Source organism: Musca autumnalis, unplaced genomic scaffold, assembly GCF_047663935.1.
Source record: "Musca autumnalis isolate F117 unplaced genomic scaffold, ASM4766393v1 scaffold_4, whole genome shotgun sequence".
Taxonomy (NCBI): Eukaryota; Metazoa; Arthropoda; class Insecta; order Diptera; family Muscidae; genus Musca; species Musca autumnalis.
In genome coordinates, this window is record NW_027411977.1 from 196,311,319 (window position 1) to 196,325,615 (window position 14,297).

The 14,297-nt window shown below is 40.6% G+C and overlaps 1 protein-coding gene across 8 annotated transcripts in view; it reads left to right on the top strand.

Annotated features, from left to right (window-relative positions):
- Positions 1 to 14,297, top strand: part of dysc (whirlin protein dyschronic) — a 417,061-nt gene that overhangs the window by 331,177 nt on the left and 71,587 nt on the right. For 4 of the 8 annotated variants that reach the window (XM_073980697.1, XM_073980695.1, XM_073980698.1 and 1 more), the window contains exon 10: positions 90 to 119. In XM_073980697.1, the coding sequence (XP_073836798.1) occupies positions 90 to 119 (30 nt within the window). Of the gene's footprint in view, positions 1 to 89; positions 214 to 14,297 lie in introns of those variants that run through there. The other 4 variants (XM_073980700.1, XM_073980701.1, XM_073980699.1 and 1 more) reach the window with 1 other exon arrangement.

Below are 14,297 nucleotides of genomic sequence, written 5' to 3' on the forward strand. Positions count from 1 at the left end.
TTACAAATTTGTCTTGTTTGTGTTTCGATTAACCCTTGGCATACCTTCATTTATTTATTTATTCCTATTTCCTCCCTCTTATATTTCAGCGTAAAGGAGAAAGTGCGCGTGATTTGCCGGTAAGCTTTTTAGAAGATTTATTCTACGACACAGACACTTCATACTATTAGAGTTGCGTAAAGACAATTTACAAACAAATACAAAAACCAAAAAGAACGCATTATTTAAGCAAGAAAAAATTAACGAAAAACCAAGCCTAGCAATAAACTAACAAAACTATTCTGCAAAAAACATTAATAACCCAGCAAACAATATACAGTATGAATGCAATAAAACGTAATACTAATTCCCCCCAAAGAAAAACCAAACAACTATTCCAATCCAAAACAAAAACAAAATTTTCTTCAAATATCTGTCTATCAAATTAATTAACTAACTTTCTCTTAATAATAACTTTAATAAATTACTAATAAAGAAAAATAAATTATATAATGAAATGCTTTATACGTATTTATTATTAAAAAAATTACAATAAAAAAACTACAACAAAAATTATTTATTAAATAAAACGTGGCATGTTTAATGTGTAAAACAAAAGAAAAAAAACACAAACATAAATAACGGTATTTTTTATTTTTCATTTTCTACAATTCTAAAAATAAATGTTGTTGGGAAGAATTTGTTTTTATTGTTTATTTTTAAAATTTATTTATTTTTCAATTTATTTTACATAAGCCATTAACTTCATTTTGTGCCAAATTTTAATTTTAATGATTTATTTTTATTAATTTTTATTTGTTGGTGTTGGTATTTTTTATTCCGTAATATCAACTTATACTAATGTTGTTGCTGTTGTTGTAAATGTGCTTTCATCATATTAAATGATTTATGTAGTTTTATTAATTATTATATACACTAAATAATAACAGAATACACCAGAGAAACAAAAAAAACAAAAACAATGAAATATTAACCCTAAAAACAATAAACACACTCAATTATATGACAATAATTTATTGTTTTGCAAACAAAACAAAGAAAAAGGATAATGAACCACTATGTAGAACACACAATAAAATACTAACAACTATTTTAACAATATAGTCGAGCACGATTATTATTAACAACAATTATATACATAAAGATGTCTTATACAAATAAATAGTGATGCCGTCCATTGGAATTTTATTTTTTTGTAATCGTGCTCGATTCAAAAGAGTTCTTAACTGTTTCATTTTAAACTAAAAAAACAAAAACTTTTTCTACGAACCTCTTCGAAAGGGAAAAAGAATTTCTTCATATCTCGTGGGACGATTCCAAACTACACCATTTATAGAGATGATGATGACGGCAAAGATCGCTCAGGTGACACGGGTTAAAGTTAACCGTTCATCATAAAATTGCATATTAAAGGTTTTTTATCAAATGGAAACAATTTTGGGGGTAGGCCTTCAAAAAAAACGAAATTGTCGGTTTTTGGTCCGCCCTAATATACACTTTCTACCAATATGAGACTAATCGAAATATTGGTTTTAGACACAATTTGAAGTCGATTTTGACCTGTGCCTCTGTCCGTCTGTCTGGCTAACTGGTACGCACGATTACTCTCGAACGGATCAACCGATTCGAACCAAATTTTGCGCTTCGTAATATTTTGCCCAAACTTGGTTTAAGCTAGAAGATGCTCAAATTGGTCAACTACTTCGCGTACCTTCCCCAAAAATGTTTAAAATTTTTCTGTAAAATGGTGTGAACCAAGGCTAAGGAGACGGACTGTAGCACTCCCTCGGGTTCCTCCCAAACAAAAAATGTTTAGAAAAAATAGAGCGCACGATTTATTTCATACTTTGCAATAATTTTACCAGATATAGATCAGGTTCGAAGCAACACGTCTGTTACCAGACGCCATTTGATATTTGTATACCCTTCACCATAGTATGGAGGGTATATTAAGTTTGTTTATCCGTTTGTAACGCATTGAAATAATCACTCAAAAATTAAGCTAGAGCGCTAGATTTTTGCACCCGAGTATATTTTTCCCATAGGCAGGTTAAGTTCGACAATGGGCTATATCGGCTCATGTTTAGGGCTTTAGCCACAATATTTTAACGAAGTAACTGTAATTTGACATTAAAGGTTCTCAGGTGCCACAACACTACTCCACCAAAAACTGTGAACAGGCCCCATATAACGATACATCCCGATTTTCGGTATTTTTAGGGTTTAAGATATATTATTTAAGCGAACTAGCAATAATTTGACATTTAAGGTTCTTACGGGCCACAAAACAAATCCACCAAAAACCTAGGTACATGTTTAGTTGTAGCCCCATATAACGGTACTTCCCGATTTTCGGTTTTTAAGGTTGTAGCTACAATATTTAAGCGAACTAGCTATAATTTGACATTTAAGGTTCTTACACAAAACCATCGTTCCGGCCAGCGGCTGCCACCTCAGTGTACATCTGTATCTGTGCTCAGTTTGTCACATCCGCATCTTCACCCACATCCAACCTTCGGTGAGATGCAGTAGATGTCAGGAGTGGGTGCATCTAAGGGGTTGCACCGGACTTGTCCACGTGAGGGACTACGACAGGGACTATGTTGCTGCATGCTGCGTGAACACAGTCCCCAGTGAGTCGTCGTCGGATTACGAAACTCCCTCGTCGTCTGACTACGAAACTCCCCCGCAGTCCCCTCGACAACAACCGCACACGCAGCCTTTAACACCAGCCGTTGTTGTCCCAATCCCAGAGAATGCATCCTTTTTGCATTTTAATTGCAATGGACTTCGAGGTAAGATCGAGGAAATAGTAGATTTCATGAGTCGGAGGAATATCAAGGTCGCTGCGGTGCAAGAAACCAAGCTGAACGACAACCACAGCATAGAGCATTGTGATGGTTACAATGTGCTAAGGAAAGATCGCACCAGAAGTGGAGGTGGGGGATTAGCTTTCCTATTGCACGAATCTGTCCAATACAGACCTATCGCGCTTGTGCCTGTCTCTAATGCCCCGTACATGGAATATATGGGGGTAGCTGAACGTTTCTCAGATTATAGGCCTGACATTAGCCCGCTCTTGGAAGGTCATAATCGTCTGGTCCTGGGGGACTTTAATGCGCATCATGAGATGTGGCATTCGGCCCTCGTAAACCACCAGAGAGGTACAGCGCTGGCTGAGCAGATTGATAGCTCTACGTTTTGCTCGGTCAATGAGGACGCCCCTACCAGAATTAGAGGAGAGTGTCACAGTTCGTCAGACATAACCATTGTGTCACCTGGCCTGACAAATGTCATTACCTGGCAACCCGTCATTTCCCTCGGATCAGACCATCTCCCCATAACTGTCTCCATTAGCAGACCCCCCGACTTCATCACCTCTGAACGCCGCACATTCGTCAATCATAAGAAAGCTGATTGGCCGAGTTTCAGAGAGTTCACCAATCACGGCTTCGGAGAATTGTCCAATCCTTCTGATGTTCGGGTAGTGGAAAGGACGTTCCGAGACATATCCCTGCTGGTCGAATACCCGAAGTAAGACCAAACTTTCCAGCAGAGCGACGGGATTAGCAAATGAGAGTGATGAGCTTCGTCGTGCCAACCCCAATGACCCCAGAGTCAGGGAGCTGACACTAGAAGTTAACAGGCTGGTCGGCGAACATAAGCGGAACAAATGGTTAAATCATCTGAAGAGCTGCAACATTGGAGCCGGTATAGGTGAATTGTGGGCAACGGTTAAGTCACTCTCGAACCCTGAAAGAAAGGAAGATAGGACCTCAGTCACGTTTGGCGACGTTACGTTGACTGACCCGAAGAGGTGCGCAAGTAATTTCAATCGACAGTTTGTCGAGCACCCCGAGAGTGACAGGGCGAAGAGAAGAGTATTACGTCGCATCAGATCTCTTCCTGCCGAGGATGAACCACCACAATTTACAATGGATGATGTTGCCAATGCCATCAGAAACGCTAAATCATCCAAAGCGTTGGGGCCTGATGGAACCTCCATGGCAATGCTGAAGCAGCTGGATGAGCCGGGAGTGGAATATCTCACTAATGTTCCCAACTTGTCGCTAGCCACCCTCGTTGTTCCCGAAGTCTGGAAAATGGGCAGGGTGGTTCCCCTCCGATTTCGCTTTTGTCGCCCGTAGCAAAGACACTTGAGGCCTTACTCTTCCCCATTATCAGAAATAGCTATCAAGTTGCCGATCATCAGCATGGATTCCGTAAGCGGCACAGCACGACAACAAGGCCGCACGCCATTACCATAGAACAGTGATGGTGGCGCTTGACTTATCAAAAGCCATTGATACAGTCAGGCACTCCACGCAGTTTGAGGACATTGAGCAGATAACCCTCCGGCCAAGCTTGAAACGTTGGATAGTCAACTATATGTGTGGACGCCAGTCGTACGTGGAATTCAGGAATAAGAAGTCCAAACTCCGTAGAGTGAAACAGGGAGTTCCCCAAGGTGGGGTAATATCTCCGGAACTGTTTAACCTCTACCTCTCCTGTATTCCGCCCCCTCCAGACGGCATCAAGATCGTAACGTATGCGGATGATTGCACGATCCTGGCGTCGGGTACCTATCTTGATGACGTCTGTGAGAGACTGAACAACTATTTAACCGATCTTACCACCTTTTTCCATTCGAGGAATATGCAGATTTCCGCCACAAAATCTACAGCCACTCTGTTCACCACATGGACAGTGCAGTTTGGACGTGAGTTGAATGTCGTGGTCCACGGTAGCAGAATTCCGACCACAAACTGCCCTAAAATTTTAGGGGTCACATTCGACACTACATTCACGTCCTGCGCACATGCCACAGCTATCTACGACAAGCTGAAAAGTAGGAACAAGGTCCTCAAGTCAGTAGCCGGCAGCACTTGGGTTGCAGATAAAGAAACCTTGTTGACCACATATAACGCGACAGGTCAGTCTGTGGTAAGCTATGCGGCTCCAGTCTGGTCCCAGAAATTATGTGATACGAAGATTCAAACTTGCCAGAATGCCGCCCTGAGAACAGCAACAGGGTGCCTCCTCAAATCTTCAGTGGACCATCTACATGAGGAGGCATAGATTCTTCCAGTAAAGCAACACAATGAGATGCTTTCGTTGCAGTACCTGCTTGGATGTTACCGTGTGAGCTATCCCAATCACCATCTTGTGGGTAGGCCCGACACTCTAGACACTCTAGAGGGAGAAGTCCAACGATACAGGAGAGAACCCCTAGATCAACAAGCATATCAAGCCGGTTTGAATAGCATTCACACGAACGCAGTTGCCAAGGCCTTAAGCAATTATAGTGTGAATAAAGTACTCGGAGTACATCCCCCATCTATCGCAGCTGAGGAGCGTCAGCTGCCACGACAAACCAGAGTAGTTTTGGCTCAACTACGCTCGGGATATTGCAGTCGCCTAAATTCTTATTTGGCGGAAATCGATCGCGCCGTGCAAGACATCTGCTCAGTATGCGGCATGGGTCCGCACGACACAGAACGCCTTTTCAACTGCCACGCCAAACCCATCTAACTCCAGTGGATTTGTGGCTACATCCCATCGAAGCAGCCATTTTTCTGGAACTGGAGATAGACCCAGAGCCAGATTGAACAAAGGAACGAACATACAAACATAATAAAAAACATTGTTACAACAACAACAACAGCCAGAAACTGTCAACATAGGTCCATGTTTAGGTATAGCCTCAATATAAGGGTACCTCCCGATTTTCGGTAGCTTAACTTGACATTTAAGGTTCATTGGTGTCACAACACTACTCCACCAAAAACTGTCAAAATAGATCTATATGTAGGCATGGCCACCATATAACAATACCTCCCGATTTTCGGTATTTTGAAGGTTTTAGCTACATTTTTTATCCAAACTAGCTGTAATGTGATATTTTAGGGTCTTGAGAGTAACAAAACTATTCCACACCGTTGTTTAGGTATATCCCCATATAACGGCACCTAACCCGACGTCCAAACCTAAGTTTTTAACGTTCGTATGGGTGAACGCGCGGCACACAGTGAGCTAAGACTACCTTTAACGGGTGTTATAGGTAGCTCCTCAGGTGACACCACGAGGAGGTTAGTGTCCACTTGAGATGAAAGAGGGACCAAGATAGATCCTGGGCTTTACCATATTAAAGCCGGTTAGGACCGTTCTTTGGTATCTTTCATCCCCTACGGAACTATAATGATGAATATTGGAACTACAATGATGAATAACGGTTAAGAACCCTTTTTCAGATACACACACTACATATATAAACTATTCTATGAATAAAACTAATACACAACTACATAGAAAATGCTCTGAGAGGTTATTTCTGGTTAGTAATAATTAACCAGAATTCGGTTCTACCATTAACGTAACTATTCATTCTGGGAACAAATTACTATGATTATTGGTTTCATGGATTACAAAATTTGTAATTAAAAAATTCTCAGAACATTTTATACCTACGAAGAAATATACATATAACAAGAACACTTAAAATATATATTACAGAATATAATTGTAGCGTTTACAGAATGCATGCTTACAATTCTAGCATTTAAAAAAAGAATATTAATTATATTTAAACTCAACAGTTGCTATTACACTTATTCCTATTTTTTGTGTTGAAATTTCAAAATAAAGTTTTAATATTATTTAAACAGTACAACAACATAGACTATATATACTTCGTTTTTAAAGACATATATTTTGTATTTTGTTTGGATGGTTTTTGTTCATTATATTTTGAACATTTTGTTTGTTTAATTATTTTTTTGTGGTTACAGTTAAAATGTTTTATTTTCTTTACAGTGTTTTATTTATTTTATAATTCGTTGCCTAAGTAGGTTTCAAAAATAAAAAATCGAATGTCAATTTTTACTAAACATTAAAATTAAAATTTAAATTTATTACATTTTTTGTTTATTAAATTCTCACTTAATTCTATGGCATAGTTTTACAACCCTTCATCCAAAGTATTGAACACGTAGTGTTTTTAAGTTTTTGAATGGATCGGACTTTATATTGTCCTTTAAGAATCTTTGTTATGATTTGCAATCCCCCAATTGTGTCTGGCTTGATTTGCAATCAAGAAATGTTCGCAAAACTGAGAAGAAAGGATACTTTCTTTTTACTTCCGCGTTCAAATGGTTTTATACGAAACAAGGTTTTCTTTAACGTTGTGAATTTGAAAATTATTAAAACTCACCATTTAATCAATACCATTTCACATCAAGAGTAATCGTTTTGAATTTAATGTTTATGAATTTGAGAAAATGTTGTTTGAATTCGCACCTTGAATTGTTTTTGTTGTTAGTTACTATCTGCTTTGTTGAGAGTATTTACTATGCATCGTATTCATTGACATGGGTAAAAATTTACTTACTTACTTACCTACTTACTTAGCTGGCCCATTACAGAACATTTGTTCAATAAGTCGAACTAAGAAAATATCTCCGATTCTGCCAGTTTGTTGTTTCGCTTTCTGGAATACCCCACCTTTTCATCTCTTCATCCACTTGTTTGCTCCATCTAAGCTTAGGCCTGCCAATTCTGCCTGCAGCGCCATGTGGGACGTATTTATACGCCTTTTTGCGGGTTCGTCATCGCTCATTCTTATGGTATGGCCTAGCCAACGCAATCGTTGCATCTTGATACGTGTACCTATGCTGATGTCGTTGTATAGCAGATACAGCTCGTGGTTCATACGACGTCGATATTCCCCGTCAACGCAGATTGGTCCATAGATCGTTCAAAGAATTTTTCTTTCAAACACACCAAGCCCTGCCTTGTCTGCTTGCTCAAGTACCCAGGCTTCGGAACCATACATCAGCACGGGTAGTATCAGTGTTTTGTAAAGCGTTATTTTTATTTGACGAGATGTGGCTTTGCTCTTCAATTGCTGACTTAACCCAAAGCAGCATCTGTTGGCCAATATAATTTGTCTTTTTATTTCACAACTGACGTTGATTGTTGTGTTTACGGCGCCGAGGTAGACAAAGTCTTTTACTACCTCAAAATTATAGGAATCAACGTCAACAGTTGGTCCGATTTCTATGGACGCATTGCGCGTCGACGTTCTTCTCGCCGTTTACCGCCAGGCCCACTTTAGCAGATTCCCTTTCGACATTTGCAAAGGTATAAGTTACTTCCTCCATGATGTCAATGCCATCGGCATAAGCATGTAACATATTGCTGTTTTTATATATCGTACCACATCTTTTGACCTTCGCGTCTCGTATATTCTTTTCCAGCAGAATGTTGAATAAGTCACACGAGAGGCCGTCTTCTTGTCTGAAACCTCTTTTGGTACTAAACTCTTCGGAGAGGTTCTTTCCTATTTTGACTGAGGATCGAGTATCAGTTAATGTCATTCTACAAAGCCGAATGAGCTTTGCGGGGATACCAAATTCAGACATGGCTTGGAATATCTTTGAACGTATGTACATCTGCCAATGCGTAGACTGCACCTTCTCTCTGTAAAGAGTGTGAGCATTCCAAGATAAATCATGGGCTTTGCCATGTTAAAGCAGGCCAGGAAAGTTCCTTGGCGTCTTTCATCCCCTAAAAATTTACTTAGCAATAATTTCCATAAGCCATTCATTTTTTATATATATTTATAACCTCAGACTTATGGGCATATGTATATTCTTGATTTGTTAAATATATAGATTTTATTTGTTCGAAATATGACGTAGAATAACTCATCAATCGACATTATTACCCAAAGGTGGCGTATTGTTAGAGAATTTATAACCGAATAAGTAAAAAAGAATCAATAGGCTTTAGAGGTGGTGGTGTATGAAGGGGTGGCCTTATTGGCTTTCTATAAAAAAAATGTCATGCTGAAGACCTGATCACAGGTCTTCCCTCTATTAAAATTTTAACACAGTCCGAAAAGTGGGGTACGTTTAAAATTTCCATACAATCCAAAAAGTGTCCTTAAATTGAAATAAAGAGCAAAAGTTTTGAGCTTTTGTGGAGTAATAGACCGACATGGTCCATCTTCGAACTTTATCTTAGTTTAATGATAGCTTCGTTTTTTATGTTGGTCATCGTTGGATTTTCTGGAGCTTTCGGACAAATCATGCATTTGCCTAAGAAAAGAATTGTGCTTTGTAAGATCACAAGGAGTACCTTCGTTGGAATTGAAATTGAGACTTCGAAGAGATTGTCGTACATTTTACGAAGTAGAGTTGGATACCGACATAAAAGGCGTTCAATCGTATTCATCTTCACAAAGTCTACTGTAGTCATTTATTTCATTGTAGTTTTAATCAAAGAACATATCAAACGCACATATGTATGTAGTGACAAAAACTTGACATTAATCTGACTTGACGTTGATGGATTGCTTAAAGAAGAATTTTTATAAATCTACTGCCTTCGTCGTCTCAAAATTTTCTGCTTGTAAACACTGCAGTCGCTATCCAACTAGTATAAATATTGAAGATCAAGTTTCCTACAGTGGACACGAAGACCCATCATAGATCCGTCTGCATAAAAAACCGACAGTACAGAGGTTGTTGTTGTTGTAACAGTGTTTTATTATTATGTTTGCATGTTCGTTCTCCTATTCAATCTGGCTCTGGGTCTATCTCCAGTTCCAGGAAAGTGGCTACTTCGATGGGATGTAACCACAGATCCACTGGAGTTAGATGAGTAGGTTTGGCGGGGCAGTTGAATAGGTGCTAAGTATCGTGCGGGACCATGCCGCATACTGGGCAGATGTCTTGCACGGTGCGATCAATTCCCGCCCAATAGGAATTTAGGCGACTGTAATATCCCAAGCGTAATTGAGCCAAACTTCACTGGCTTGTCGTGGCAGCTTACGCTCTTTAGCTGCGGTAGATGGGGGATGTACTCCGATGACTGCATTCACACAATAATTGCTTATGGCCTTGGCAACTGTGTCCGTGTGAATGTTGTTCAAACCTGGCTGATATGCCTGTTGATCTAGAGCAGCCAAGATCACCCATATGCGTTAACGTGACTAAAGCAACAATATTCGTACTTTTTATTCTCATCTGGCGTGGTTTAGCAACGGAAAGAGTTTCTCAGAGAGACTAATGCACAAAATATTTTGAGCATCACCGATCTAGAGGTTCTCTCCTATATTGCTAGGCCTCCGTCTCTAGAGCAGGGACGCGCTTCTTTGCCTAGAGAGTACAGTGAGGGAGCCCACTGAGTTGTTTTTGCATTTGCTTCTCTCTCTCACGTACAGTATAAGTGTACATAAACAAACGATGAACATCATGTGGTTGTTGTTTTTTTTTTTCACCCATGCATACATACATGCACATGCTTTAGTATTGATGGAAATATAGTGGGCACACTGATCTAGAGCATGAATATATTTCCTGATATGTCTGGGTGTATCGGTGGCCAGCAGATGGTGATTGGGATGGCTCTCACGGTAACACCCGAGCAAGTACTGCAACGATAACATCTCATTATGTTGCCGTACTGAAAGAATCTTTGCCTCCTCATGTAGATGGTCCACTGTAGATTTGAAGAGGCACCCTGTTGCTGTTCTCAGGGCCACGTTCTGACAAATTTGAATCTTATCCTTAATCTTATCTTAAATTCGGGGACCAAACTGGCGCCTGTTTCTTTATCTGCACCCCAAGTGCTGCCGGCTAGGGTCTTGATGACCTTGTTCCTACATTTCAGTTTATCGCAGATAGCTGTGGCAAGCGAGAACGACGTGAAAGTGGTGTCGAATGTGACCCCTAGAATTTTGGGGCAGTTTGTGGTCGGAATTCTGCTACCATCGACCCAGATATTCAACTCTCTTCTATACTGCGTCGTCCATGTGGTGAAGAGAGTGACCGTCGATTTAGTGGCGGATATCTTCATATTCCTCGCGTGGAAAAAGGTGGTAAGATCGGTTAAATAGGAGTTCAGTCTCTCACAGATGTCATCAGGGTAGGTACCTGACGCCAGGATCGTACAATCATCCGCATACGTTACGATCTCAATGCCGTCTTGAGGCGGCGGAATACAGGAAAGGTAGAGGTTAAACAGTTCCGGGGATATCACCCCTTCTTGGGGAACTCACTCTTTCACTCTACGGGGCTTGGATTTCTTGTTCCTGAATTCCATATACGACTGGCGACCACACTTATAGTTGATTATCCAACGTTTCAGACTTGGCCGGAGGGTTGTCTGCTCGTTGTCCTTAAATAGCGTGGAGGGCTTGACAGTATCAAACCCTTTTGATAAGTCAAGCACCACCATCACTGTTCTATCACACGGCCGCTCCTTGTTGAGTCCACGACAAATATGTGTGGAGATGGCGTGCAGCGCTGTGCTGTGCTTCTTACGAAATCCATGCTGATGATCGACAACTTGATAGCTATTTCCAATGCTGGGAAGGACTAAGGCCTCAAGGGTCTTCGCTACAGGTGACAAAAGCGTAAGATTCACCTTTGCTGGCATCCTTGCCTTGGTGGCTAGCGACAGTTTGAGAACTTCAGTGAGATACTCTACCCCCGACTCGACATTACCATGGAAATTCTGTCAGGTTCATCCTCGGCGACGTAACTCTCTTCTCTTCGCCCTGTCACTCTCGGGGTGTTCGACAAACTGTCGATTGAAGTAACTTGCACACCTCTTCGGGTCAGTCAACGTAACGTCGCCAAACGTGACTAAGGTCCTGTCATCCCCCCTTTCGGGGTTCGAGAGTGACTTAACCGTTGCCCACAATTTACTTATACCGGCTCCAATGTTGCAACTCTTCAGATGATTTAACTACTTGTTCCGCTTATGCTAATCCCGTCGCCTCTGCTGGGAAATTTGGTCTTACTTCGGGTATTAGACCGGCAGGTATATGGCGAGAGGCTGCAGCATTGATGATGTCTCGGAACGTCCTTTCCGCTACCCGAACATCAGAAGGATTGGACAATTCTCTGAAGCGGTGATTGGTGAACTCTCTGAAACTCGGCCAATCAGCTTTCCCATGATTGACGAATGTGCGGCGTTCAGAGGCGATGAAATCGGGTGGTCTGCTGATGAAGACAATTATGGGGAGATGGTCTGATCCAAGGGAAATGACGGGTTGCCAGGTGACACGATGGTTATGTCTGGCGAACTGTGACACGCTCCTCTAATTCTGGTAGGGGCGTCCTCATTGACAGAGCAAAACGTAGAGTTATCAATCTGCTCAGCCAGCGCTATACCCTCTGGTCGTTTCCGAGGGCCGAATGCCACATCTCGTGATGCGCATTAAAGTCCCCCAGGACCAAATGATTATGACCTTCCAAAAGCGGGCTAATGTCAGCCTTATAATCTGAGATACATCTATTTCTGGACGGGATGTATACGTTCAGCAACTCTATTTCGGCAGTTCCACACCTAACGGCTACCCCCATACATTCCATGACCGAGTCGTTAGAGGCAGGCTCAAGCGAGATAGGTCTGTATTGAACAGACTGGTGCAAAAGGAAAGCTAATCCCCCAGCTCCACATCTGGTGCGATCCTTCCTTATTACATTGTAACCATCACAGCGTACTGAGCTGTGCTCGTTCAGCATGGTTTCCTGCACCGCCGCGACCTTGATCTTCTTCCGATTCATAAATTCCACTATTTTATCGATCTTACCACGGAGTCCATTGCAATTAAATTGCAAAAAGGATTCATTTTCCGGGATTGCAAAAACAACGGCTGGTGTTATATGCTGCGCTTGCGGCTGCTGTTGCAGGGACTGCGGTGGTGTTTCGTAATCTGACGACGAAAGAATTTCGTAATCTGACGACAACTCACTGGACTACCCAGAGATACCAGATCGGTACTATCATAACTGCAATCTGGTTTGGAGGTTTCTGCATTGAGTGCCACTAATACCAGGGGTTCAGATTGGTGTCGCATAAGTGCTACCAGCTGAAGACTGCTCCGCTAATCAGCTAATTTGCTGAAATAAATTGAGATTGTCAAATGTGACACCCTGTATTTTGGGGTTTTTGTACTGCTGATTCTTATGGCGACTGACGGGGCCATGATCACGAATGATGCAGCATTTTGAACGTGAACGAGTCCAGAGAAAACTTTGAGATACACCCACTCCCGTCTTCACGGAAGCTTCAGTGTAACGGAGTGTACGGATATGGAGGTGATGAACTAAGCACATCCATATTGATCCTGAGATTCCCTCCGTACTGACACGGACCAAAAGAATCTGGAGCAATACTCCCGGTATATGCTGCTCCCAACACAGAAAACAGTGTGCAGATTTGAAAGTATAGGAAATTAGTACATTTTTATCAAATTCCATGACTGCCGCAAATGTCTCATACCTCGCAAAGAAAATTGCCTGTAGATATGGACTACTGAACATTTGTGCTGGGAAGTTTTCCATCGCCCCAGGAACTCGAACCATCAAAATACAACAAAAATTGTGTACGTTTTCATACCGAGTTTGCCTTAAGGCAGGTTATATAGAAGTTTTACTAAGAAGTAGGAAATGTCGAAAATTTTGTCAGTACCTGACAATTTTTTTTTATCTTTGGAAGTTCTATTAATTTCCTAATATTTATCACATTAATAATTCAAAAACAATCAGCTTATGCGCATGGGGAAGTGATGTAGGGTATCACATAGTCGGCCCCTTCCCGACTATATTCTTTGCTCACTTGTTTTTTTTTTTTTGGGCATGTGGGTTATTCCGTTTTGGTGCTGAGCACCTCATATGTGAACACTCACGTCTGTCTATGTTTTGGGGAATTCTGAACACAAAATTCCCTATCGATTTTCTAAAGTCTACGCAAAACATACATATTTATTTACATACATTCCTTTGCAAGTTTTTTACCAATTATTTTCCCATTTTAATAACATGTTATGCCATAGAATAAATTAAAATAATTAACAAAAAATCACAAAATTAATAATAATTTTTAACATAATCCCTTTTTTACATAAGTGCCACACCACAACTATTTACTTCAAATAAATTATAAAAATTACGTACATAAATATTTGCATATTTTAATGAAAAGTTGAACAACCTCACCACCTATTTAACGCATTTCACCAATATCATAGAATTATCATTAATTCACCACCAATATTCACCAGTTCGCTGTTTACATAGACTAATGAATCGTATAGACAAAGAGATTGTAGTGTGCTTCTCTTGTTGTAGGTGTCGCTCTTACGGAAAGTGCTTCATCTTTTCACACAATTGCACAATGTTTTGGGTCAAATTGCAATATTTTGTTGAATTTGTTTATATGAGGATGTAGATCTGGCTAAAGATTATCCATATTCTGTCTTTTATTGTCTTTTATCAAAATAA